General features: G+C 46.9%; 2 protein-coding genes across 5 annotated transcripts; both read left to right on the top strand.

Moving 5' to 3' along the window:
* Positions 1 to 77: 77 nt before the first annotated feature.
* Positions 78 to 9,334, top strand: GLRX2 (glutaredoxin 2). Of its 2 annotated transcripts, XM_079763503.1 has the most exons (5): positions 78 to 344; positions 1,296 to 5,167; positions 6,734 to 6,797; positions 7,972 to 8,148; positions 9,124 to 9,334. In XM_079763503.1, exons 2-5 carry the CDS (start codon positions 5,154 to 5,156, stop codon positions 9,262 to 9,264), a joined length of 396 nt encoding a protein of 131 aa, XP_079619629.1. In that variant the 5' UTR covers positions 78 to 344; positions 1,296 to 5,153; the 3' UTR covers positions 9,265 to 9,334. The 2 variants fall into 2 exon arrangements, with proteins under 2 accessions (XP_079619629.1, XP_079619628.1); XM_079763502.1 differs by lacking the exons at positions 78 to 344; positions 1,296 to 5,167 and adding an exon at positions 5,715 to 5,898.
* Positions 9,335 to 14,342: 5,008 nt separating this feature from the next.
* CHML (CHM like Rab escort protein) lies at positions 14,343 to 24,366 on the top strand. Of its 3 annotated transcripts, none has more exons than XM_079763645.1 (3): positions 14,343 to 14,484; positions 15,321 to 15,384; positions 17,438 to 24,366. In XM_079763645.1, the coding sequence occupies exon 3, from the start codon at positions 17,601 to 17,603 to the stop codon at positions 19,560 to 19,562; it is 1,962 nt and encodes a 653-aa protein (XP_079619771.1). In that variant the 5' UTR covers positions 14,343 to 14,484; positions 15,321 to 15,384; positions 17,438 to 17,600; the 3' UTR covers positions 19,563 to 24,366. The 3 variants fall into 3 exon arrangements, with proteins under 3 accessions (XP_079619771.1, XP_079619772.1, XP_079619773.1); XM_079763646.1 differs by having other exon boundaries at positions 17,268 to 24,366; XM_079763647.1 differs by lacking the exon at positions 15,321 to 15,384.
* Positions 24,367 to 25,919: the final 1,553 nt, after the last annotated feature.

The raw sequence follows: 25,919 nt of genomic DNA, 5'->3' as shown, positions 1-25,919 counted from the left end.
CAGTATCTCATGTCCCCTCTCCCGCTCTGCGACCCCTCTTCCGCCCCCACACGGTTTTGCCTTCTGGTTTGGTTCCTGGCACTGAGCTCCTAAAACCCTTGGAATTGACTGGGCGGTGGAAGTCTTCTATTATCATAACAAGGCCCTCTCTGGTGTACATGAGTTTAGGTTTGATGGGGTGATTCCTGGAAGGTCCTATTGCATAGCCCAGTGGTCAGCAAACCACGGCTCGCGAGCCACGTGTGGTTCTTGGGCTCCTTGAGTGTGGCTCTTCCCCCAAATTCCACCTGCAGGCGCGCATGTACAGTGCGATTGAAAGTCGCAGAAGTCGGTTTTCGGCCTGGGTGAGTCTATTTTGAATAAGTGGCGTTAGAAGAAGTGGGGGTGTCGGGCGGGCGGGCGACGGGAGACGCAGCGCGGGGAAGGCGTGCGCGCAATTCATGCACGAGTTGAGCGAGCCAGTCAGTCAGCAGTCTCATTGTGCAGTGGTTAGTGCTAGTCGCGTCCGCAAATCGCGCGGGGGTGACAAAAGTACCTACTCGAAGCATAAAGTTACCTGTATTTTTCCAACCAGCTGCAAATCCCACAGGTATTTTTGTCATCAACTTAAGAATTGTAATTATTTTGTGTTGGTGGCTTTCCTATCTAATAAAAGAGTAATATGCAAATTGACCGTCACTCCAACACACAAGGTGGCTGCCCCCATGTGGACACAAGATGGCCAGCAGGGGAGGGCAGTTAGGGGTGACCAGGCCTGCAGGGCAGGGAAGTTGGGGGCGACCAGACCTGCAGGTAAAGATAGTTGGGGGGAACCCAGGCCTGCAGGGGAGAGGAGTTGGGGGGAACCAGGCCTGCAAGGGAGGGCAGTTGGGGGCAATCAAGCCTGCAGGGGAGGGCAGTTAGGGGTGACCAGGCCGGCAGGGGAGGGCAGTTGGGGGGTACCCGGCCTGCATGGGAGGGCAGTTGAGGGGGACCAGGCCAGCAGGGGAGGGCAGTTAGGGGTGACCAGGCTGGCAGGGGAGGGCAGTTAGAGGCAATCTGGCTGGCAGGGGAGCAGTTAGGCATCAATCAGGCTGGCAGAGGAGCAGTTAGGGGTGATCAGGCTGGCAGGCAGAAGCGGTTAGGGAAAATCAGGAAGGCAGGCAGGCGAGCAGTTGGGAGCCAGCAGTCCTGGATTGTGAGAGGGATGTCCCAGATTGGAGAGGGTGCAGGCTGGGCTGAGAGACACACACCCCCGTACACGAATTTAGTGCACCGGGCCTCTAGTAATATTATAAAATGAAACTTTTTTTTAGGTGCCCTGTTTGACATGGCTACAAAGAAGAAGCAAAGAAAAACGGAAGACGAAAACCGTGAATTTAAAGTTGAATGGACCGAGACTTTCGCGTTTATTCAAAACTTAAATGGCCTTCCGACCTGTCTTATTTGTCAGGAAAAATTGGCGCATAACAAGAAATCAAATTTGGAGAGACACTTTACAACTAAACACGTGTCATTTAGTATTAAATATCCTGTCGGTGATGCAAGGAAGAAAGCAGTTGAGGAACTTCAGAAGAGTCAAGAAAAATCAAGTTCTGGATTTAATTACTGGATGCAATCTTCCAACAATGTTAATATTGCAAGTTTTGTGGTTAGTCAAGAGATTGCTAAGAGAGGAAAACCATATACAGACGGTGAATACATAAAAAGTTGTTTTATAAATGCATCCGAAGAGCTATTTCGGGATTTTAAGAACAAAGCAGATATAATAAAAAAAATTAAAGAGTTACCATTGTCTGCTAAAACAGTGAAAGCTAGAACAGTCAAAATGTCTTTGAATATAACTGACCAGCAAGTCGAAGATCTTCAATTGGTTTCAGCTTTATCAATAGCAGTTGGCGAGTCTTGTGACATAAATGATACAGCGCAAGTTTCACTTTTTGTACGATTTATTTCATCTACAGGTCCTAAAGAAGAACTTTTGGGTTTATTGCCACTCAAAGGTCAAACACGTGGAGAAGATATAGCAAATGCTGTAATTGAGTGCATTGAAAAACATCATATTCCACTGGATAAAATTGTCTCAATTTCAACAGATGGGGCGAAAAGTATGACCAGCGTAAGAAATGGGTTTGTTGCTATTTTGAAAGAAAAAATAAATCACGAGATACTTACGTACCATTGCATCATTCACCAAGAAGCGCTTTGTGCGCAGACATTTCCAGAAGAAATTTGCAAAGTTATGGAATTGGTGATTAACATTATCAACTCCATTATAGCTAAAGCTCTTAATCATCACCAGTTTAAAGAATTTTTAATTGAAATGGAGAGTGAGTATGCAGATCTTCTGCTGCATAACAAGGTACGTTGGTTATCAAGAGGAAACATTTTGAAACGTTTCGCTTCCTTATTAACAGAAATTAAAGCATTTCTCCTTGAGAAGGGTGTTCACTATCCAGAACTAACGAACGATCAGTGGATCCAAAAATTTTATTTCATGGTAGACGTTACGTCTCATCTAAGTCAGCTTAATCGTAAACTACAGGGGAAAGGAAACACAATTTTTTCAATGTTAGAAGAAGTTATTTTATTCGAAAACAAATTATCTCTTTTTGCTCAAGATTTTGAAAGAGAAACTTTGATTCACTTTCCAAGCCTATTGAAACATCGCCAAGAAAATAATTCTGATATTGACATTTGCTATTTCAAAACAACACTTTTAAATATGAGGGAAGCTTTTCTCAACAGGTTTCAGGAAATCAGAAACAGCAAAGCGACGTTAGCCTTTGTTAAAAAACCTCTTAATGCTACTGTAACAGAATTAAATTTTTCTCCCTTTAATATTGACATTGGCAACTTTGAAATGCAATTGCTGGATTTAAAAAACAAAGAATTGTGGAGCTCGAAATTTGAACGTCTTTGTGCTGATATAGAAATATTGGAGAAAAACAAATGTGAGCTTAGTTCACAGCACAAGTGGTCTGCTTTGAAAGACCTGGAAAAGGAAGATATGTTGATTTTTAACACCTGGAATAGTATTCCTGACTCATATAATCAACTGAAAAAACTAGCGTTTGCTGTTCTTTCCTTATTCGGGTCTACGTATTTATGCGAACAATCATTTTCAAGCATGAACCTTATCAAGAGTAAATCGAGACGTCGTCTTATTGATGAGAACCTGGAATCGTTCCTAAAATTAAAAACGACGACATACAAACCTGACTTACCCAAACTTTCCATGGAGATGCAAAGCCATTGTTCACATTAGTGCAGGCGTCCTCAAACTACGGCCCGCGGGCCACATGCGGGTGTTTTTGCCGTTTTGTTTTTTTACTTCAAAATGAGTTAATGTGCAGTGTGCATAGGAATTTGTTCATAGTTTTTTTTAAACTATAGTCTGGCCCTCCAACGGTCTGAGGGACAGTGAACTGGCCCCCTGTTTAAAAAGTTTGAGGACCCCTGAATTAGTGTTTGTCAATCATTGTCATGATTTAATTTTATGGATATTTTAGGGTAAATTGTAAGGAATTTAACTTTATCAATAAACAATACTGTTATTAAGTATGATATCAAGTTTTATTCAACGTACCTATAGTTTAACTAAGACTTAAAACTTGAAGTTTATTAAGTTAATTTTAGGGAACGTTGTGGAGTGAAAGAAGATGTAGTGTCGAGGACTGAGAAAGGTATGTTGAGATGGTTTGGACATATAGACAGGATGGACGAAAGGAGATGGACGAAACAAGTACACAAGACGAGTGTGGATGGGAGAGTTGGAAGGAGTCGACCTCAGCGAATGTACCTCAATCAGACTGAGGACGTTTTTAGTAAAGGCCAGCTTAGGAGGACCCTAATTAAGTTAATAACAATGTACCTACGTATATAGTTTAAAAAATTTGGCTCTCAGAAGAAATTTCAATCATTGTACTGTTGATATTTGGCTCTGCTGACTAATGAGTTTGCCCACCACTGGCATAGGCCATCTCTACTATAGGAAAATTAAATTATGACATGATTGTTTTACCTCATAATGGCCTTTATCTTGTAAAACAATTTAAGGCAAATGAGGTGAAATTCGACCACAAAACCAAAACAGCACAGTAAATTTCCTAAGTAGCTATATTTTTAAAAATACCGTATATTTTTATTGATTTCAGAAAAGAAGATAGAAACCTCAATGATGAGAATCATTGATCACTGCCTCCTGCATGCCTCACACTGGGGATGGAGCCCACAACGGAGCATGTGCCCTGGCCAGGAATTGAACCCCGACCTCCTGGTTCATAGGCCAGTTGATGCTCAACCACTGAGCCACGCTGCCAGTGCAGCCTAAACACCTATCATTTTATAAAAACAAAACAAAACAAACCCACAGCACGATAAGTAGCATGCCTTAATGGTTAAAGTTAATTGTGCATTTATGAAGAATGACGTCACGCCTTTTGGGATACTGAATTTTACAGCTAACTTCCACCCTTTTATGAAGTCATGATGCAGAGCCCACTTGCAAAAGTAGAAAGAGAACGGTCAAAAATTCTAATTTTTTTACCTTGGTAACGTGAATCTTAAACTTAGCTAGTTGCGCATGAAGGATCCAAAAGGCCTGGATGGTTCCAATACTTGCTGAGAGTTTTAGGCGTGCCATCGGACCTCTGACCTTAGATTTCCATGTCCTGTCCATTAAAATCAAGGCCCACCGTGCCCTCAGCCGCCGCCAGGGCCATGATCACCGTGGCTGAGCGGCGGGCTGGGCGTTAGGGGCGCTGGCCTGTCTTTAAAGCCATGGCAACACGCCTCTGGGCCCCTTAAGTTTCCTCTTCGCGTTACTTTTCTTTTGAAACCTGTGGGGTGAGCGTTCTCCATCTTCCTTTTACTTGTGAATGGAAAGCCCAGCAGGCCCAGGACTGCTACCATGGGTTCCGGATCCAGGCTTATCTGCAGGCGGCACACCCAGGTGTGACGTCACCAACACGGAGACCTGTCTGACAGGAAGTGGTGAGGCGGCTGTCATCCTCAGGTGAGCATCCAGACGCGGGCTGTTCGGGACCGGCGTTCCTCTCCTCCTCAGCCTCCCCGGGATGTGGGCCCCCATCCCACGCGCCGCCCCCACCGGCCTGTGAGCCTTAGGAGCGGCCCTCACCCTCACAGAACCATTTGCGGGGCCTGGACAGCACATGGAGGCCGACAGGTGAGAGGCTGGCGGGCAACCTGGCGGCTGCGTGCACGTGGGGGGGACTTGCCCGGCGTCGGCGCTCCTGGCCGCCTCCCGGGGGCCACGGGGGAGCGAGAAGCCTCGCGGCGGCGCCCACGACCCCTCGGCGGCGGCGCCCACACCTGCGGCGACGCTGTCAGACCCGAGGGGCGGGGCCCGGAGTGCGAAGGCGTGGCGGAGCGTGCGGGGCGTGGCCTTGGAAGGGGAACCTGGTCGAGCGTGCGGGGGCGTGGCCTTGGAAGGGGAACCTGGTCGAGCGTGCGGGGGCGTGGCCTTGAGCGGAAGGCGTGGCGGAGCGTGCGGGGCGTGGCCTTGGAAGGGGAACCTGGTCGAGCGTGCGGGGGCGTGGCCTTGAGCGGAAGGCGTGGCGGAGCGTGCGGGGCGTGGCCTTGGAAGGGGAACGTGGTCGAGCGCGCGGGGGCGGGGTCTTGAGCGGGAGGCGTGGCGGAGCGTGCGGGGCGGGGCCAGCTGGCGGAGGCGTCGCGGAGCGTGCTCGGGCGGTGTCGCGCGCAGGGGCGTGGCCGGGCGTGCGGAGGCGGGGCCTGCGGGCGGAGGCGGGCTCTCCCGGGTCGCGTTTTCCTGTGTCCCCTCCGTTCGCTGCGGTCCTGCTGTAGGACCATGATCTGGCGCCGCTCGGTCCTTGCAGGGACGCGGCTCGCCCGGAGCGGGAGCGGCTCGGCGGGCCGGCTTGGCGGGGCGGCCTCCAGGTACGGGGCGCGGCCGGCAGGGCGGGCTCAGCGAGGCGCGGAGACGGGGCGCCACCTGGGCCCCGAGTCCATCCAGCTGGGCCCAAAAGGGTGCGGAGAGGATGGCGCCCTGAGCGCCCGAAGGGTCCTGGAACTCGGGGTGCGAACACTGGAGTCGCGTCCGCTGGGACACTCCCTGCCCCGATGGTGGCCATTGGGGATTTCAGCCGGACGGGGCGTCATGTCAGTCTGCACACCCCGATGGTGCACGGGGCGTCCCGGGCTGCAGTTACTTGCTGGTGCGTCTGCAGGTCCGTTTGCTAACGCTGCAGGGAGGCCAGGGGCGCTTCCTGCTGAGTGGCCGCGTCTCCGAGGGTCGGGGCTGCCACATTGCCGTGCAGGTCGCCTCGGGCTGCACCGGGGACAGTGCTTTCCCTGCGCTGCCCGCTCCCCATAACCATTGGCTACCGGGCTGGCGAGGGGGCCCGCCCCGCGGTCCTGGCCGTCCTGCCAGCTGGCACTTCTGTGCGGCCGCTGTGCATCCCTGCATCCGCCTGGGATCCCTTCCCACCCGCTTCATCCGGGAGCTTTGGCCAGTTTGCAGGACTGGGAACCCTGGAGCTTTCTGTGCTGAGCTGGAAAGGTGCTGATCACCTGGGTAACATTGAGGCCCCCAGGGTGTGTTTTTCCAGCGACATGTGCCCCTGGGGCAGTTGGCCTTTTGCCTGCTCAGCACACAGTAGGCGCTCCAGGCCCCTGGCGTGACTCGGGGGGGCTTGGTTGTTGGTGGAGGGAATCTCACCCGCAGTGTGACCTTTTCTGTCTGATGACCCGCCACCTTCACAATTCCTCCTAGGATGGGGACCAGCACGTCGTCGCCGTGGGGGAAGCCGGCAGCCGCTCCCCTGAGTCAGATCCAGGTGAGTGGGGTGGGAGGCGGGCGCAGGGACGCTGTGCACAGCCAAGTCCAGTGAGTTCCGCCTCAGGACATCCCTCTGGTCTGCATGTCTTCCTTCGCTGGCAGCCGACAAGACAGTCCTGTCCTCCTTCCCTGTCCCTCACCACTGACCACGGCCACCCTCATCACAGTCCCGCCTTTCACGTCTTTGGCGAAAACAGTCTTCACGCACAGCTGTAACGTAACCGCAATGCCAGGACCTCTGTGAGGAGCTGCCTCTTAAAGTAAGGGCAGAGTCAGGAGCTGTTCAGCAAGGATGGGCTTGAGGGAAGGAGAGAGTTCCACAACGTCTGGCCCTGTCCTCTGTTTCGGCTCACCCTGGAATCTCTTTCTTCATCCATGTTTGTGTTTAATTTTTTAATTGATTTTAGAGAGGAACGGGGGGAGTAGAGATAGAAATATAAATGATGAGAATCATTGATCGGCTGCCTCCTGCCCACCCCACAGTGGGGATGGAGCCCACAACTCAGGCATGTGCTCTGACCGGGAATCGAACCATGGCCTCCTGATTCATAGGTAATGCTCAACCACTGAGCCATGCTGGCCGGGCCAAAGCCTGCCATTTAAGAGAAATCATGCATCAGTCCTCACCACTGACAGTTGAGGCAGGTGAGGAGTTAACCCCTGAACACATCCTGAATGTCTGAGAAGTAGAATAACAGCGAGGATGTGCCTGGACTGTGGAACCAGACACCCTAGGTTCAAATCCCGGCTCTGCCGCTGAGTAGCTGGGGACCACAGTAAGTTATTTCCCTTCTCCGGGCCTCACTCTCCTCGGTGTGGAGTGGAGAACGGCGGGACCTCTCTCAGGGTTGGGGGAAGGCTTCACTGAGCGGGTGAAGGTCACATGTTGAGTGCTGTGTCCCGCACACAGGTGTTTGCCGTCTATGAATTGGCTTCTGCTGTTACGGCTCCGAGCCAACACTTCCCGTCTGTTGCACCCTTTGTTCCTAATAGTGTTCCTTGGAAAGGAATACTATTACCCTCAAGCCACCGATGAGAAAGGAGGTGATGGAGACTTAGTCTGAGCCCTGAATCGGTCCTGAGAGCCCAACATTCATACCCTTCCACGTTATCACCATTTCTTTCCAGAAGATGACGTCTGGCATTGAAATGATTTGTTTGTTTGATTCCAGGAAACCATTTCTGATAACTGTGTGGTGATTTACTCAAAGACATCTTGTTCCTACTGTGACATGGCCAAGAAGCTTTTCCAGGACATGAACGTGACCTACAAAGCGGTGGAGCTGGACCTGCTGGAGTACGGAAGCCAGTTTCAGGACGCGCTGGACAAGATGACAGGCGAGAGAACCGTGAGTCCGTGCTCTGTGGTGCTTCCCCCGCAGAGTGGGTGCTGACCCTCGTGTTAGGAAACAGGACATTCTCTGAAAATCTTAATTGATAAAGAAATGGCAGATCTGGGAACCAGACTCATAGAAGAGGAAAGAGGGGAGTGAATTCGTTTTATTTTTATCCTTCAAGAGCGTGTGTTTGTGTGTGTTTGTGTGTGTGTGTGTGTGTGTGTGTGTGTGTGTGTGTTTGGACAGTACAGACCAGAGCTCTTAGGTGACTGTTTCAATAGGAGTGCTTTAGTGCTCTATGTGTGTAGATTCTTTTTTTTTTTTTAATTCATTTCAGAAAGACAGGGAGAGGGAGGGAGAGAGAGATAGAAACATCAATGATGAGAGAGAATCATTGATGGGCTGCCTCCTGCACGCCCTACAGTGGGGATTGGGCCTACAATCCAGACATGTGCCCTGACTGGGAATCAAACCGTGACCTGGTTCATAGGTCAACGCTCAGCCACTGAGCAATACCAGCTGGGCAGATTCTTGAAATTTGTGGATTTTTTTCATAATATGCATTATCAGAAAAATATCCAATGTTGCCACTTGCCTTCTTATGTGCATGGAAGAAATTTGTGTACTCTTCCCATTTAGTAAAGAACTGTGAAAGTTAAACGTTAGTAATAATTAGAGACTTTTATATGACACTGTGATTAGGAGGAAGGGCTTGGAGAGTCAGATGGTCCTAAATTTAAATCCCAGCTCTGTCAATGACTGATTTTGATCTTGGACAAGTACCTGTGCCTCATTTCCCTCCAAAATAAGGCTAACAACTATAACTATCTCGGTGTGGAAAGATTGAAATAGGTCATTTGGGAAAGAGCTTCCTTAGTGTCGTGCCCGGCCCATAACAGTGCCCAGACGTGAGCATCCATCATTATTACACGCAGTGCTGTCTGCTGCTGACAGTGGGTGACACCTGGTCTTCTGTTTACCCGACAGGTGCCAAGAATATTTGTCAATGGGACTTTCATCGGAGGTGCCACCGACACGCACAGGCTTCACCAGGAAGGGAAATTGCTCCCACTGGTCCATCAGTGTTATTTAAAGAAAAGCAACAGGCATTCTGGCGACAGTGTTTGAGGACGTCTCAATATGTGAACAGTCCTCATGAAAACGTTGTTAAAATGATGAACAATAAATCGCTGTGGAAACCTCATCTTCCTGCTTGCCATTTTTTGAGCAAAAGAGATGGTGTTTAAAACTGGAGGAAGGGAGTTGTGTCGAAAGGAAAGGATGTGTTTCATTGGGGATTTACAGATTTGGTGTTCTTTATTATGTATACTGTTCCGAAGGAGTTCACTCCTTCCCTTTTACAGGGTTTACTGATGAGGAATGATGTGTAATTTCTCTTTAAAATGTAATGCTCTCACTGATACGGTTGTGAACGTGGCAGGGACGTGTCCTTGTCCTGTGTTGCAACAACAGACCCTCCCACTTAGTACTCCTGGAGTCAGAGAAGCACATGAAATTGGTAGGATGGAACGAAACGTATTCCAGAAAAACACACTCACGCATTTAAGGACTTAGTGGTTCCAAAGAACAGAACTGTACCTATGGGCAGGGTGGAAAAAAGAGAAGGCAGGCACACAACGGAGTCGCATGTGCTAAGCCCACGTCACCAACTGAGACCTAACACCTAAGACCTGAACTAAGTGCAGCTTCGGCCCCTCCCAGGAATGCAAAGGTAGCTGGTCAGCCTGGTCCGCACATGGGGAGGTCACCCCTAGAGACCCCTGCTCCCCCAACTCTCCGCCGTAAGCTTCCATTCTCACTCCTCCTGCCCATAAAAGCCTTTCATTTTGGGCAGCTCTTCAACAGAAATGAGGAGGAGGAAAACATCAGCCTCGTATGAAACAATTCAGAAACGTACTGGAGTTACTATTCATGCCTAACAAGCATTTTCCTAGACCCGTAGTCGGCAAACTGCGGCTCGCGAGCCACATGCGGCTCTTTGGCCCCTCGAGTGTGGCTCTTCCACAAAATACCACGGCCTGGGCGAGTCTGTTTTGAAGAAGTGGCGTTAGAAGAAGTTTAAGTTTAAAAAATATGGCTCTCAAAAGAAATTTCAATCGTTGTACTGTTGATATTTGGCTCTGTTGACTAATGAGTTTGCCGACCACTGCCCTAGACAATCCCCCAGTCATAGGGATCGATGACCAGATGCTGCGAAGAGAGAAGCTACCCAGAGAGAGGAAAGTGGATTGTAAGAGAAGTGGGGTGCTTCTGCCTTGGGGTCAACGTGGACCAAGGGACCTTGGGACAGTCCGGCAGGAAAAGGCTGGTGGCGGATTGGGCTCCCTACATGGATTTATTAATTTGCCATGGGAGCCCTAACCGGTGTGGCTCAGTGGATAGAGCATCAGCCTGCGGACTGAGGGGTCCCAGGTTCGATTCCGGTCAAGGGCATGTACCTTGGTTGCGGGCACATCCCCAGTAGGAGGTGTGCAGGAGGCAGCTGATTGATGTTTATCTCCCATCGATGTTTCTAACTCTCTAGCCCTCTCCTTTCCTCTCTGTAAAAAATCAATAAAATAGCCAAAACCGGTTTGGCTCAGTGGATAGAGCGTCGGCCTGCAGACTGAAAGGTCCCAGGTTCGATTCCGGCCAAGGGCATGTACAATGGTTGCGGGCACATCCCCGGTAGGGAGTGTGCAGGAGGCAGAAGAAATCTAAGACCCCATTCTTCTTTGTCCGAATGTCCGAAATGCACAGCGAACGGTGCCTGTGTGTGGGGTTTTCATGCCTCGTGAATTCCCCACGTGCAGGTGTTAAACTTGGATGCTCTCCCGTGAGCACGTCTCTGTTCATTTTGCGGTGTAAAGGGGGTGACTTTTGCAAAGCCAGGAAGGATGGGGGCAGGTGGCCAGGGGAACCCAGCAAGTGAGAGAGAGCTGGACCTCTGAGCCCCATCCCCAACCTTCCGGGATGGGGGGAAAGGGCTGGAAGAGTGACTTCAGTGATGACTTAATCACGCCTATGGGGTGAATCCCCTACAAAAAACCCAAAAGCACGGGTGTGGAGAGCTCCCGGCCTGGTGAAAACCAGAAGGCACTAGGCCAGTGGCCTGCAAACGGCGGCTCGCGAGCCACAGGCGGCTCTTTGGCCCCTGGAGTGTGGCTCTCCCACAAAATACCACGGCCTGGGCGAGTCTATGTTGAAGAAGTGGCGTTAGAAGAAGTTTAAGTTTAAAAATGTGGCTCTCCAAAGAAATGTCAATCGTTGTGCTGTTGATATTTGGCTCTGTGGACTAAGGAGTTTGCCGACCACGGGGCTAGGCTTTCCCCTGCACGTGCGCACCGTGCTAGCTGATGAATCGTGCTAGCTTATGCATGGAGGATGAACAATAATTTACAGAACAAATTCACAGAACCATACAGATTAACACGGGGCTGGGCCCGCTCTCGGTCTCACCGTGTCTGGCCGCCCTCACTCACCTTGCCACACACGAGCGCGAGCGGCACTTCCCGGCTTCTCTCGGGCGCGCCCCAATTTCCGGCATCCCTGCTCCTGCCCGTGGGGCCACCAGGGACTGGGACAAGGGTGACCCGCCACAGCGCTGAGCCTCCGCCGCCACAGCCCACCTGCCCACAGCGCGGCCAGGGCGCGACGCACGGAGCGTGTGCAGGGGAGGACCTCGCGAGACTTCACAACGAGACTTCACCATGCGAGACTTTCACCTCGCGAGACTTCATCACGCGAGACTTTCACCTCGCGAGACTTCACTGCGAGACTTCACCACGTGAGACTTCATCGTCCGCCCCAGACCAGCGCGCCCTTGGCCAGGTGCATGGGTTCTTCCTGTGGTTTTTCCACTGAATGTTTCCGGATGCAACGTGGCCGCAGGTAAGTGAAGCTGCAGGTGCGGGTGGGGGCTGTCGCAGGGTCCGATGGTGGCCCCGGGCCGGGGTTTTCCCAGGTCCCAGCTCCCATTGCCTGGGCGACTTCCATTTCTTCTCCCTTCCCATGCCTGTGCGCGGCTGCTCGAAGTTACCGGAAACGGGATGGGGTAGACAGCAGACATTTACACCGAGTGGCCAGATGATGATGATCTCTGAACGCACAATCATCTGGCCACTCAGTGTCTATCCTATAGAATAAAAGGCTAATATGCAAACTGTCCCCTCGACCAGGAGTTCGACCAGCAGGCAGGCCGGCCAACCGCCCATGTCCCCTCCTTCTGGCCAGGCTGGCCGGACCCCACCCATGCACGAATTCATGCACCGGGCTATATATATATATATATATATATATATATATATCCCTTTGCACTCGCTTTTTTTTCGATTCCTTCATTCTAATGCTAACCGTGCTGAGTCACACTCGACATCCGAGTGCAAAAGGATATATACACACACACACACACACACACACACACACACTCTCTGAGTGGCCAGATTGGCCAGATTATTATGATCTCTGAACGCATAGTAATCTGGTCACTTAGTGTATATCCTGTATAATAAAAGGCTAATATGCAAATTGTCCCCTCAACCAGGAGTTAGACCAGCAGGCAGGCCGGCCAACTGTCCATGTCCCCTCCCCCTGGCCAGGCTGGCTGGACCCCACCCATGCACGAATTCATGCACCAGGCCTCTAAAATATATATACACACACACACACACACACACACACACACTCTCACACTCTGAGTGGCCAGATTATTATCCGTTCAGCGATCATAATAATATGGCCACTCAGTGTATTTCCCACTCTCCTGGAGGCTGGGAAGTCCGAAATCAAGGTGCCGGCTGATTTGGTTCTTGCCCTCTTCCTGCTTTGCCAAGGTCTTGCTATGTCTTCGTGGCAGAGAGAACGCAAGCTCTCAAGCCATCCATCACCAGGGCTAGGACCCAATGACCTCCCAAAGCCGTTCTCTTCAAACACCATCGCATTGGGGGTGAGGGTTTCAACATATAAATTTTGGGGAGACACATTCAGCCCGTAACACCTTACCTTCCAGCTTGATAAAAGTATAATATGTAAGAAAAACTGGGTGTGAACCTTTTTTTTTTTTTTTTCAGAACATAGGTTAGAAAGAATGACCCATTTAAGAAGAGTGTTAACTTTTTTTCTCAGTCCTCTTACGTTGAATGTTAAGATCTAAAAGATAAACTGTTTACTGAGGCCCACTAATATTTTTTTTAAATAGGCCATTTGTTTTCTCATTTTGTCACGAATCAATTTACACTTAAACTTCCAATTATCTAATTGGGAAGCTCGGAATCTGTTGAGGACAAAAGGTGTCTTTGGTTTAAGTGTATCTGGATTTTATTGTGTTCTAACTAATTTATATTATAAAAGACACCAGATAAGCAATATTTTTAAAGTCAAGTGTTCCTCATAAGGTTTAAAATTGTTAAAATGTTTTTAAGTCGTTTTCTTCATCTATGGAGAAATGTGTGGTTTTTGATCTTCCTTTCTCCATGCAACTGTTGACTATCGTCTTAAAATAGAGAACCTAATGTTCAAAGTTTTGGTGGGTATATTCTTGGTGTCACTCTCTGCCTAACTTGCAGACATTAAATGCAACTAATTCATAACTTACCTTTTTTCCTAATTGTTCCTCGGGCATATTTACATTAAGGCTATATGACATTCTCTAGAGAGGATATTGCCTTAAGTCAGTCCAAACCTGTGGTATACAAGAGTAGAATTTTTCATTTTTGCTTACTTTCTTTTATCACTTCGATATGGCTTAATTTTGTGCTTCAAATGATGCTTCTCAAGTTGTCAAGATGCTCAAATTCATTCAGGGATTCTGCCTTAAAATTTCCAAGATAATTTTATAGTTTTTGCAAAATCTCAGAAAATGAGGGGGGGAAGCCTCATAAAATGGTATTATGTCATTTGTAATGTCCCCCTTATTTTAAAAGATTGATGTTTGTAGCATTTCCTCATTTAGAGTTTGAGTTTGTTTTTCTCGGTCCACCCGCGGGTGGAGGAGTGTTGGGGCGGGGCCCGGAGTGAGGAGGCGGGGCCTGCAGGTGGAGGCGTGACTGAGCGTGCGGGGGCGGGGCTTTGAGTGGGGGCGTGACTGAGCGTGCGGGGGGCGGGGCCTTGAGCGGAGAACGTGGTCGAGCGTGCGGGGCGGGGCCAGCTGGCGGAGGCGTCGCGGAGCGTGCTCGGGCGGTGTCACGCGCGGGGGCGTGGCCGGGCGTGCGGAAGCGGGGCCTGCGGGCGGAGGCGGGCTCTCCCGGGTCGCGTTTCCCTGTCCCCTCCGTTCGCTGCGGCCGCGCACTCGGACCGTGATCGGGGCAGCTCGGTCCTTGCGGGGACGCGGCTCGGCGGGGCGGCCTCCAGGTACGGGGCGCGGCCGGCAGGGCGGGCTCAGCGAGGCGCGGAGACGGGGCGCCACCTGGGCCCCGAGTCCATCCAGCTGGGCCCAAAAGGGTGCGGAGAGGATGGCGCCCTGAGCGCCCGAAGGGTCCTGGAACGCGGGGTGCGAACACTGGAGTCGCGTCCGCTGGGACACTCCCTGCCCCGATGGTTGCCATTGGGGATTTCAGCCGGACGGGGCGTCATGTCAGTCTGCACACCCCGATGGTGCACGGGGCGTCCCGGGCTGCAGTTACTTGCTGGGGCGTCTGCAGGTCCGTTTGCTAACGCTGCAGGGAGGCCAGGGGGCGCTTCCTGCTGAGTGGCCGCGTCTCCGAGGGTCGGGGCTGCCACATTGCCGTGCAGGTCGCCTCGGGCTGCACCGGGGACAGTGCTTTCCCTGCGCTGCCCGCTCCCCATAACCATTGGCTACCGGGCTGGCGAGGGGGCCCGCCCCGCGGTCCTGGCCGTCCTGCCAGCTGGCACTTCTGTGCGGCCGCTGTGCATCCCTGCATCCGCCTGGGATCCCTTCCCACCCGCTTCATCCGGGAGCTCTGACCAGTTTGCAGGACTGGGAACCCTGGAGCTTTCTGTGCTGAGCTGGAAAGGTGCTGATCACCTGGGTAACATTGAGGCCCCCGAGGGTGTGTTTTTCCAGCGACTTGCGTCCCTGGGGCAGTTCGCCTTTTGCCTGCTCAGCATGCAGTAGGCGCTCCAGGCCCCTGGGGTGACTCGAGGGGCTTGGTTGTTGGCGGAGGGAATCTCACCCGCAGTGTGACCTTTTCTGTCTGATGACCCGCCACCTTCACAATTCCTCCTAGGATGGGGACCAGCACGTCGTCGCCGTGGGGGAAGCCGGCAGCCGCTCCCCTGAGTCAGATCCAGGTGAGTGGGGTGGGAGGCGGGCGCAGGATGCTGTGCACAGCCAAGTCCAGTGAGTTCCCTCAGGACATCCCTCTGGTCTGCATGTCTTCCTTCGCTGGCAGCCGACAAGACAGTCCTGTCCTCCTTCCCTGTCCCTCTCCACTGACCACGGCCACCCTCATCACAGTCCTGCCTTTCACGTCTTTGGCGAAAACAGTCTTCACGCACAGCTGTAACGTAACCGCAATGCCAGGACCTCTGTGAGGAGCTGCCTCTTAAAGTAAGGGCAGAGTCAGGAGCTGTTCAGCAAGGATGGGCTTGAGGGAAGGAGAGAGTTCCACAACGTCTGGCCCTGTCCTCTGTTTCAGCTCACCCTGGAATCTCTTTTCTCATCCTTGTTTCTTTCTGGTTTTGTTTTTTAATTTTTTAATTGATTTCACAGAGGAACAGGGGAGTAGAGATAGAGATATCCATGATGAGAGTGAATCATTGATCCGCTGCCTCCTGCCGACCCCACAGTTGGGATGGAGCCCACAACCCAGGCATGTGCCCTGACCGGGAATTGAACCGTGACCTCCGGTTCATAAGTCGATGATCAACCACTGAGCCAAGCTGGCTGGGCTCAAAATAATTTTTTAAAGGAAAGCAAATGACAGATTTGAGTTCCTAGAAATAAAAGCTTCTGCAGGATGAGAGACAGTTAAAAGACAAATGACAGATTGGGGTAAAGTATTCATAATACATGCTTGATGTCTGGTACACACAGTCTCTATAGATCAATGAGTAAAGACAACCAATCCAGTGGGATACTGAGCAAATTATATGACGGATTATTCAGAGAAGAAGAAATATAAGTGGCTAATCAATATGAAAAAGATACTCAAGCTCAGGGAGAATTTGAGAAAATGAAAGGTACAATAGCATTGAGCTACACAATTTTTTTTCAGATGCCATATATTATCTATCAGGCTGGGGAAAATGGTTCTGGCAAAATGAGGGAAAATATAGGCTCGCTCTAGCTCTGTTAGGAATACAATATGAGGAGTTTTGTGGGGTTTGGGAGGGCAATTTCCCATTGCTTAGCTCAATTAAAAATGTATAAATTCTTTGTCTTAGAAATTTTATAGAGGTTACTACTCCAGGAAAATATTGGTATACTTTGATAAAGACAGATCCACTGTTTGTAGCATAGGTTTGATCTACTTTGAATTAATTTTTATATATATATATATATATATATATATATATATATATATATGCATGTGGATATCCAGTTTTCCCAGCACCATTTATTGAAGCAAGCTGTCCTTTCACCATTGAATCTTGGCCCTTGAAAATGCACCCATACCAATGTTAGAAGCGTTATTCATGTTAATATATTTTAACATATGAGCCCAGGAATTTTCCTTTTTAACTTCTGCATATGTACATTCATGTAAAGATAGGTGGGTATGGAAAAGTCTTCTGTCCAGCTGTCCTAGAGTCACCCACAAACTGTATTGGGCTTGGGAATATTCCTTGTGGCAATGTGCTCATCTTATACAGTCTGTTTTCATCAACACAGTGGAGCACACATTTCTTACAGTCTAAGCTCACCGTCGTGCATGGTTTTATTCAAATACTAGTTGTCTTAAAAGCAAGAGTTATAGAATTGTATTCTGTTCTTTATTTTGTGGGACATTATTATATCCATCATTATTGCATTTTATGATTTGGGGGAGTATATCTCTATTGTTCATTTCCAAGAAATTATAAAATAGGTGAGAGAGCATTTAATGCCTTGCTTTAGTAGAGGCTTGTGTCTAATAACAAGTCAGGCTCCAGTTAATTGTAATTACTGTTGCATGAAATTACTTTCCTCTTAATATTGTTTACAGTTGTGTTTCTTGAATTTTCTTGCACAGAAGAGTGCCAGTCACAAATGCATGTGTGACACATACTGCTAAGATGAAATGCAGAAATGAAAGCCACATGTCCGTGTCCGTATTCTCAGATGTGATTAGCTGTACTTGATCATGTTTTTATGCTACTGACCTATAAAAAAAAACTAAAGAGGGTTTTTAAACATGCTTAGATTTAGACACCTGGGACCTGCTACCTCGATACTTCTGGGATGACCTGGGACGTCACAAGGAGAGATTTTATCACAGCCCATTCACACCTCGTCTGAGCCCTCCGCCTGGATTCATACTCACTTCCTTCATTGGCGCCTGTCACCGGACACTTTGCCTCCCGGGATGGCGGACAGTCTCCCTACAGAGTTTGATGTAGTTATTATCGGGACAGGTTTGCCCGAATCCATCCTTGCGGCTGCATGTTCGAGAAGTGGACAGAGAGTTCTCCATGTCGATTCGAGAAGTTACTATGGAGGAAACTGGGCTAGTTTCACCTTCTCAGGATTGCTCTCCTGGTTGAAGGAGTGTGAGCAAGACAGTGAGGCTGGGGACAGAAGCCCTGCTGCCTGGCACAACCTGATCCATGACACAGAAGAAGCCATCGCTCTGCGTAGCAAGGATGACACCATCCAACACGTAGAAGTGTTCTGTTACGCCAGCGAGGACACGGGTGACAGTACTGAAGAGACTGATGCTTTGCAGAAAAATCCTTCCTTGGTAGCATCTAGTACCCTCACTGAACCTCTGGATTCTGCATGCCTGTCCGAAGAAACACACTCAGACAGTACTAGCCCCGAAATGCCTGCCAAAGACACTCCACAACATGATGGAGAAATTTTACCGGAAGTAACCGAAAGAGAGGAAACTCAGGTGACAGAAAAAGATTGTGGAGATGAGACTTGTATACACCCAGTTTCAGGTGGAGCTAAGGATGAAAATAAACCTATGGCAGAAGACAACACGGATCAACCAAAGAGAAATAGGATTACTTACTCTCAGATAGTTAAAGAAGGCAGGAGGTTTAACATCGACTTGGTCTCAAAGCTGCTGTATTCTCAAGGCTCGCTGATTGACCTTTTGATCAAATCCAACGTTAGTCGCTACGCTGAATTTAAAAATGTCACCCGGATTCTCGCCTTTCGAGAGGGGAAAGTTGAGCAGGTGCCTTGCTCCCGAGCAGATGTCTTTAACAGCAGAGAACTCAGCATGGTAGAGAAGAGGATGCTGATGAAGTTTCTGACCTTTTGCTTAGACTATGAGCAGCATCCTGGGGAGTACCAGGATTTCACACAGCGCCCCTTTTCAGAGTACTTAAAGACCCAGAAGTTAACCCCCAACCTCCACCATTTCATACTGCACTCGATCGCAATGACAGAGCCATCCTGCTCCACAGTAGACGGCCTGAAAGCCACCAAGCACTTCCTGCAGTGCCTTGGACGGTACGGCAACACCCCGTTCTTATTCCCCTTGTACGGCCAAGGAGAAATTCCCCAGTGTTTCTGCAGGATGTGTGCCGTTTTTGGTGGGATCTATTGTCTTCGCCACAGCATACAATGCCTTGTAGTTGACAAGGAATCGGGAAGATGTGAAGCAGTTATAGACCATTTTGGTCAGAGAATAAGTGCTAAGTATTTTATAGTGGAGGATAGCTACCTTTCCGAGGAGACATGCGCAGGCGTGCCATATAAGCAGATCTCCAGGGCCGTGCTCATCACAGATCAGTCCGTGCTCAAGGCAGATTCCGACCAGCAGATTTCCATCTTGACGGTCCCTCCAGCGGAACCGGGCGCGCGTGCCGTTCGGGTCGCTGAGTTATGTTCTTCGACCATGACGTGCATGAAAGACACCTACCTGGTGCATCTGACCTGCTCATCTGCTCACACAGCCAGAGAAGACTTAGAACCAGTCGTGCAGAAATTATTCACCCCCTGTGCGGAGCCAGAAATGGACAAGGGAGACCTTGCGAAGCCACGGCTCTTGTGGGCTCTGTATTTTAACATGAGGGATTCCTCGGAGGTCAGCAGAAGCTCTTACAATGGCTTACCTTCCAACGTTTATGTCTGCTCTGGGCCTGACTGTGGCCTGGGAAACGAGCACGCGGTCAAGCTCGCTGAAGCCCTTTTCCAGCAGGTCTTTCCAGGAGAAGACTTCTGCCCCGCACCTCCAAATCCAGAAGACATCATCTTCGATGGGGATGACAAGCAACCAGAGGCTCCTGGGACCAACGATATCATCATGGCCAAACTAGAATCCTCCGAAGGAAGCCAGAACCTAGAAAGTCCAGGACAGCATCTTCAGAATTAGGAAAAAAGAAAAGGAAACCGGAAATGCTACTTTGGGCCTTCATCCCAGCATCCGAATATTCTCATTTAAAGGACGGTGTCCTATATGAGTAATTAGAAGTGGTTATGTGATGAGCTATGCTATTAGTCACTGGATGTCTGTTAACCTGTCAGTAACTGATTGATTAGTTATTGGACTGTTTTTGTTTGTTTCAGAATGTACTCTGTGATCCAGCATCTGAAACAGGGTTAGCTTTATTTTAGTATTGGGTGTATAGGTGAGGGTTCCCTATTAGCAACTGTGCTTAAAGGAAGGTTATATTGTATCTGCTAGTGATTTTCAGATTTTAATCTTGTCTACAATGACAGTGTCTAAAGGATATTTTACTTTGCAGCTAAGACAGTTGCTACCACCTCTGAGTAAAACACACACACAGTAAATTATGTGAGTCTTTTGTATATAATATAAACATATTTATGGTAGCAATAGCAACTAATGCAAGTGCCAATATAAAATACATTTGTCTAATTAAAAGACTAGCTTTGCATGATCCTTTATTTGTGAAGGTCTGATGTTTGCAATGTCTTACTGTTGAATTCTCCTAATCCACCCTTGTAACCCAGAAGGCAACGTCACCACCACCATCTTCTAACATTACAACAAGTGCCAGGAAGTCCAGTTACTAGTTGAAGAGCTCATTCTCGGGCGGTCCCGACAAAGAAAATGTAGGGGAGAAGATTCGTTCTGATTAAATATTTCAGAAAATTTCTGCAGGACCCTGGCAACTAAAAGAAGAGCTTCCAACCAGTAACTCAGGCAAAAAGAAAAAATAAATTGCTCTAGGAACCAGATACTTCAGAATGACCGTTTTGAAATCCCCAAGGAGGAACCAAGTGAGTCCACTTGAACCTGGGGTTCACTTGCCCAGCCTTCTCGGTGAGGGTGAGCATTCCTCCTAGCCGGCTGGAGCACCGTAATTCGCAGCATGAACTGCAGCTGACAGGAGTGAATCTGAGCAGGACTTACCACATCCCTTTGGTTGTGTCCCGCCCCCCAAATAGAGAACCACCTTCATCATCGCTCTGCCTCTTGGCTGTTGTCTATCCAGGGGAGAGAAATACATAGTTTCCCAGACCCACCAGGAGTCGTAAAGCTGTTAGTCCAGTGATGGAGTCCAGCTGTGGAGCCGTAAGAAGAGGTAAACCCCTCCCTTCCAGTCCCCTTTGCATCCCTCAGTGAGAATGGACATCCTGTAGGGAGAGAGCCCATCAGTGAGTTTCTGTTCCAGAAATGAGCCCGGACTGTGTGCTGGCCACTTACCGTGCTCTCTCATTGCGGCTTCTCACCCCTCAGGCAGATGTTGTTGAACACATTTCAAAGCGGAAATCAAGACTTCATTCATCATCTTCTCCGAGTCTGGTATGTGGAAGAGCCAGCGTCGGAATCCAGGCTTTCGTGACTTCAAAATCCTTCCATGAACGTTAACTTAGAAGAATGCAGATTCCATAGGAGGAGGGCAAATGCCCCTGGACGTCAGTCTGTTGTTGCTGGTGAAGGAAAGGAGACAGAAATTGGTCTCCACTCATTCCTGAATCGGAGAAACGGGAAGATTAGGAGTAAACATAAAGATAGCTTAGAGCTGTGGACCTCATTGAGACAGAATTTGGCTAAGTTTTAACAGAGGAATGCTTGTTAATCATGTGTCTTTTGATCTGAACACCATGTCACGAGAAAACAGATGTACGAAGCCAAAAGATGCTCTGAGTCGTCGGTTGCTGTTCTATGTGTGGAAGATGAAACAAGAAAGATGAAGTCGCTTATACCTTCCTGAACGTAGAGAAGTCATCAATTGGTATTATATGTTTTTTGAACATAGCAAAGTGATATTATTGGGTGGATCCTGAATTTTAAGTCCAGCCAAAATGCCTGAAATAGATCTAAAAATTAGTCATTAAAATGAAAAAGAATTTAAGATGATAAATAAGATGGAGGTGAAGGTAATCCAGACCTATTGAAAAAAATTTTCAATAAGAATATTCATAAGAATTTGAGAAAAGGAACAGTGAGAAGTTGCAAAATATTGTAGAGCCAAACATAATGGAAACAGGAGAAAAGTGAAGTTATAAGTTATGACCAATACAAAGCCTTAAAAAATTAGGGAATATTATAACATAGTATAATTTTTGGATGAGTTGGAATCTTACTCTAATGGGCTTATTGGTATAGTTTTTCAAATGTTCAAAGAATAAATAATATCTATATATCATAAAAGATGATATGCTTATATTTGCATTTTGAGGCAAATATGGCCTCAGTACTAGAAGTCAAACATTTTGAAGGAACAGTCATTCTGAACAGATGCAAAATATTGTCAAATAATACACAACAAGTAAAATGCAGGCATAGCTCATTTTATTGTACTTTGCTTTATGGCGCTTTGTAGATGTGTTGTTGTTTTTTACAAATCGAAAGTAAGACCCTCCACTAGCAAAAAGATTATGACTTGCATTTTTTAGCAATAAAGTATTTTTGTAGACATAATGTTCACACTTAATAGTGTAAACATAGCTTTTATATGCACTGGGAAACAAAAAAAAGTTAATGTGACTTCACTTTATTGTCATACTAGAGGCCCGGTGCACAAAATTTGTGCACGGGTAGGGTTCCTAGGCCTGGCCGGCGATCAGGGCCGATATGTGGGGCAAGGCTATCGGGGGGCCCCCGCTGGCACCCACCTTGGCCAGCCTGGGGCCTGTGGGCTGGGGACAGCTCCTGTGTTGAGCGTCTGCCCCTGGTGGTCAGTGTGCATCATAGAGACCAGTCGTTCCGCCGTTCAGTCAGTTTGCATATTAGGCTTTTATTATATAGGCTATGCTTTATTGTATAACCAATCCCACAATATTCTCTGAGGTATGCCTGCAACTAGTTACTATGATTCAGGATTACAACAGAGCAAATTAGTAAAAAATTCAAGCTATTAACTACAGATAACTAAAAATCTGAACATTTATCATGCATATTTGATTTAATTATCTCTGGTCATGATTTTGTTGGTTTCTCATAGTGTGATAAATAAAATCAAGAACTAACATCTTCCCTATTGGGGAAATACACAGGAAATATTTCTCAAGCAGAAATCAAGCAGTCTTGACACAGTTTTTATGTGCATATGGTTCAAGGAGCTTGCAATGAGCATTCCCAAAATGAGAGACAAGAGCAGAAAGCAGCACAATGTTTTCTGGAACATGGCTTTGTAACTAGTGAAACTTATAGAAACATACAATAGAAGACTAATTCAGGAAGTTGTGGGATATGGATTCATTTAAAACTAATCTCATTTCTAGACTCCCAACAGTGACGAACTAACATTTAAAAAGTTTGAATATTAATATATATGAACCATTTAAGGAATATTATACAATTACATTGGGATAAGTTAAGACCGATGCTTATATAGAAGCAGGTGGAAGGAACTGCACCCTGGTGCAGTGGAAAAGAAGGAATAGGGAGTCTGAAAACCAAAATTACAGCCCTCACCTCACTACTTACCTGTGGTATAATCTTGGGGAAATCACTCCTGGCTTCTATTTCACATCTATAAAATAGCTACTTTGCAGCATTATCCTGAGGATTAAATCATATGTGAAATGTCCAAAGGAATGGCAGTCGGTGACTTTCATATGTAGCTTTACTACACTGCCACTTCACACTCCTAGTGGATGCTTTAGATAATTTGATAGAATTGTGATAAATTACTTAGGAAAATAATCAAGCCAAGATATGTTTTGTTAATTTAGGGGGAAAAATGGGAGTCTCATACTTCAAATTCTTAAAACGTGCTATTAAGCAACCTTTCTAAGTATACTATGTACTGAGTAGAAAATTTAAGACTAATAAGCCAATTGGAAAGACTAGCTAGATGTCAGTATGGAAAAAGAAATTAGATCCAAATCATATAATAACAATTCATTCCAGGTGAATTAAAATGTTAAATACCAAGGTAAAAATAACACTGCATTTCTCATCCCAATAATGGTACAAAGGAAACGTGATGGCAATGAAAATCATTATTGACAGGTAGATGAGATTAAGTAAATGAAGAATGTACTAAATAGAAGAGGAAGACGAGATGGATTTTTAAAAAGCTACTTGCATTATAGGGCTTAATGTTTTTTAAAAGGAGAGATGAAAATCCATAAGGTTTTCTACTCTACCAGGCAAATTTATTGAAAGGATTGGTACAAATGAATAAATACAAGTAAATTCTTAGGATGACATTCAGATTTCCTGGTATTAAAAATGCAAATTGAAACAACTTTGACCTAATTTCTACTAGTTCATGCTAGTAGCAAAAGTTTTCAACTGCATGTTCCGCATACCAGTAGTAGTATTCTGTTAGTAGATTTTAAAAGAACTATTTAGAAAAACATAATAAGAGCTCTATAACCACTATCTTTTGATAGATCTAACTCATTTTAAGAAGCATATATCCAGGAAAATAAAAGTAAAAGATTAATTGTATAAAGATATTTCTAGTAATTCCATTCATTTGAGTTTTTTTTAAGCCCAATAATTGGGAAATGTATAAATAAGGTTTTGTATATTGCTATCAAGAACCGTTATGTAGACAAATAATATTTATATATGTAAAATTGTATGGAAAAGTGTTTAAATGAGACTCAAAGTGTTAGAACATAAGTTGTATTTACTGATTATATTCATGTACATTGAGAATCAGAAGAAAATGTGATTAATTGGAATTTAACATTAAGAGGTCTTTATTTTTTTCTGTAAAATACTGATGTGTGCAATGAAAAATAAAAGATTAATGGTATAATGGTATACTGATTTGGTGAGAAATTAATTGATTCCTTGGAAAGTTCTTTAAAATTCTTCTTTAGATGAAAAAATATATATATTTAAATATTAAATCCAAAGGATAATCTCCAAAAATGTTGATGTCAAGTTTGCATTCTTGGTCAGAATGGATGTATTATTGTAGCAGTTACCAACAGAAAAACGAATAAGGCATCTCTGTACCTGAGAATCATTCTCTTGGAGGACATACATACCTTCTACCTTATGAGGACTACGGTGTTTCCTATCCATCATACTCCCCATTAGAACTATCACCACCCCCTCGCCGCAAAGAAAAGAAAAACCAAATAACCTAACCTGGAGTATCATTCCTTTAGCAGTGGTTCTCAACCTTTCTAATGCCTCGACCCTTTAATCCAGTTCCTCATGTTGTGGTGACCCCCAACCATAGCATTATTTTCGTTGCTACTTCATAACTGTAATTTTGCTACTGTTAATGAATTGTAATGTAAATATCTGTGTTTTCCGATGGTCTTAGGCTCTACAGCAGCGGTTCTCAACCTGTGGGTCACGACCCACAGGTTGAGAACCGCTAGCAGGGTCGCCTAAGATCACTGGAAAACACAGATATTTACATTACGATTCATTAACAGTTATGAAGTAGCAACGAAAATAATTTTATGGTGGGGGGTCACCACAACATGAGGAACTGTATTAAGGGTCGTGGCATTAGAAAGGTTGAGAACCACTGCTTTAAAGGGATGCCAAACCCTTGTATTAAACAGCTGGTAACAAGTAAAATACTGCAAGTCAAATGGGAGATCAATTCATCCTTTCTGAAATCTATTTCAGCTAACGTTCAGTTCATTAAGAAGTTTCCTGACATTAACCAGAATTTTCTGTCTTGCAGGAGGCAGGGAGCTTCATTTCTTTCTATTCAGTATCTTTATTAGTTCCTGCTGGTGTCCTAAAATTTTGACATTTGCTTGTGGCTAAGTATATATCTAACCCTTAATACACTCTGAACAACTGATATGAATAAATGGATTCACTTTGAGGAAAATAAATTATTCTGGATTCAGAGGTGCAGGGTGGACAAAATGTGGTAGGAAGATAAATAACTGTGTAGTTCACTCAAGGAAATGCATCTAGGCATTTTGCAGTTGTTTTTTTAATACATTTTTATTGATTTTATAGTTTTAAAGAGCTAGGCATCCTTGGGGACTTGTGTGCAGTGGGTTTATGCCAAAAGTTTTAAAATATATATTTTTATTGGTTTCACAGGGGAAGGGAGAGAGAGATAGAAACATCCGTGATGAGAGAGAATAATAAATCGGCTGCCTCCTGCACGCCCCACACTGGAGGTCGAGCCCACAACCCGGGCATGTGCCCCGACCAGAGAATTGAACCGTGACCTCCTGGTTCATAGGTTGATGCTCAACTATTGAGCCACGCTGGCCGGCCTATGACCAATTTTTTTATAGGTCATAACTAAAGGCCTTGAGCGCCCCATTTCTGCTTGAGACTTTTATTTGTTCCTTTATTCACCCCCATACTTAA

Source organism: Cnephaeus nilssonii (assembly GCF_951640355.1).
Source record: "Cnephaeus nilssonii genome assembly, chromosome: 23".
Lineage (NCBI taxonomy): Eukaryota > Metazoa > Chordata > Mammalia > Chiroptera > Vespertilionidae > Cnephaeus > Cnephaeus nilssonii.
The sequence above is the reverse complement of the archived record's forward strand: the minus strand, read 5'-3'. Positions and strand labels throughout refer to the sequence as shown.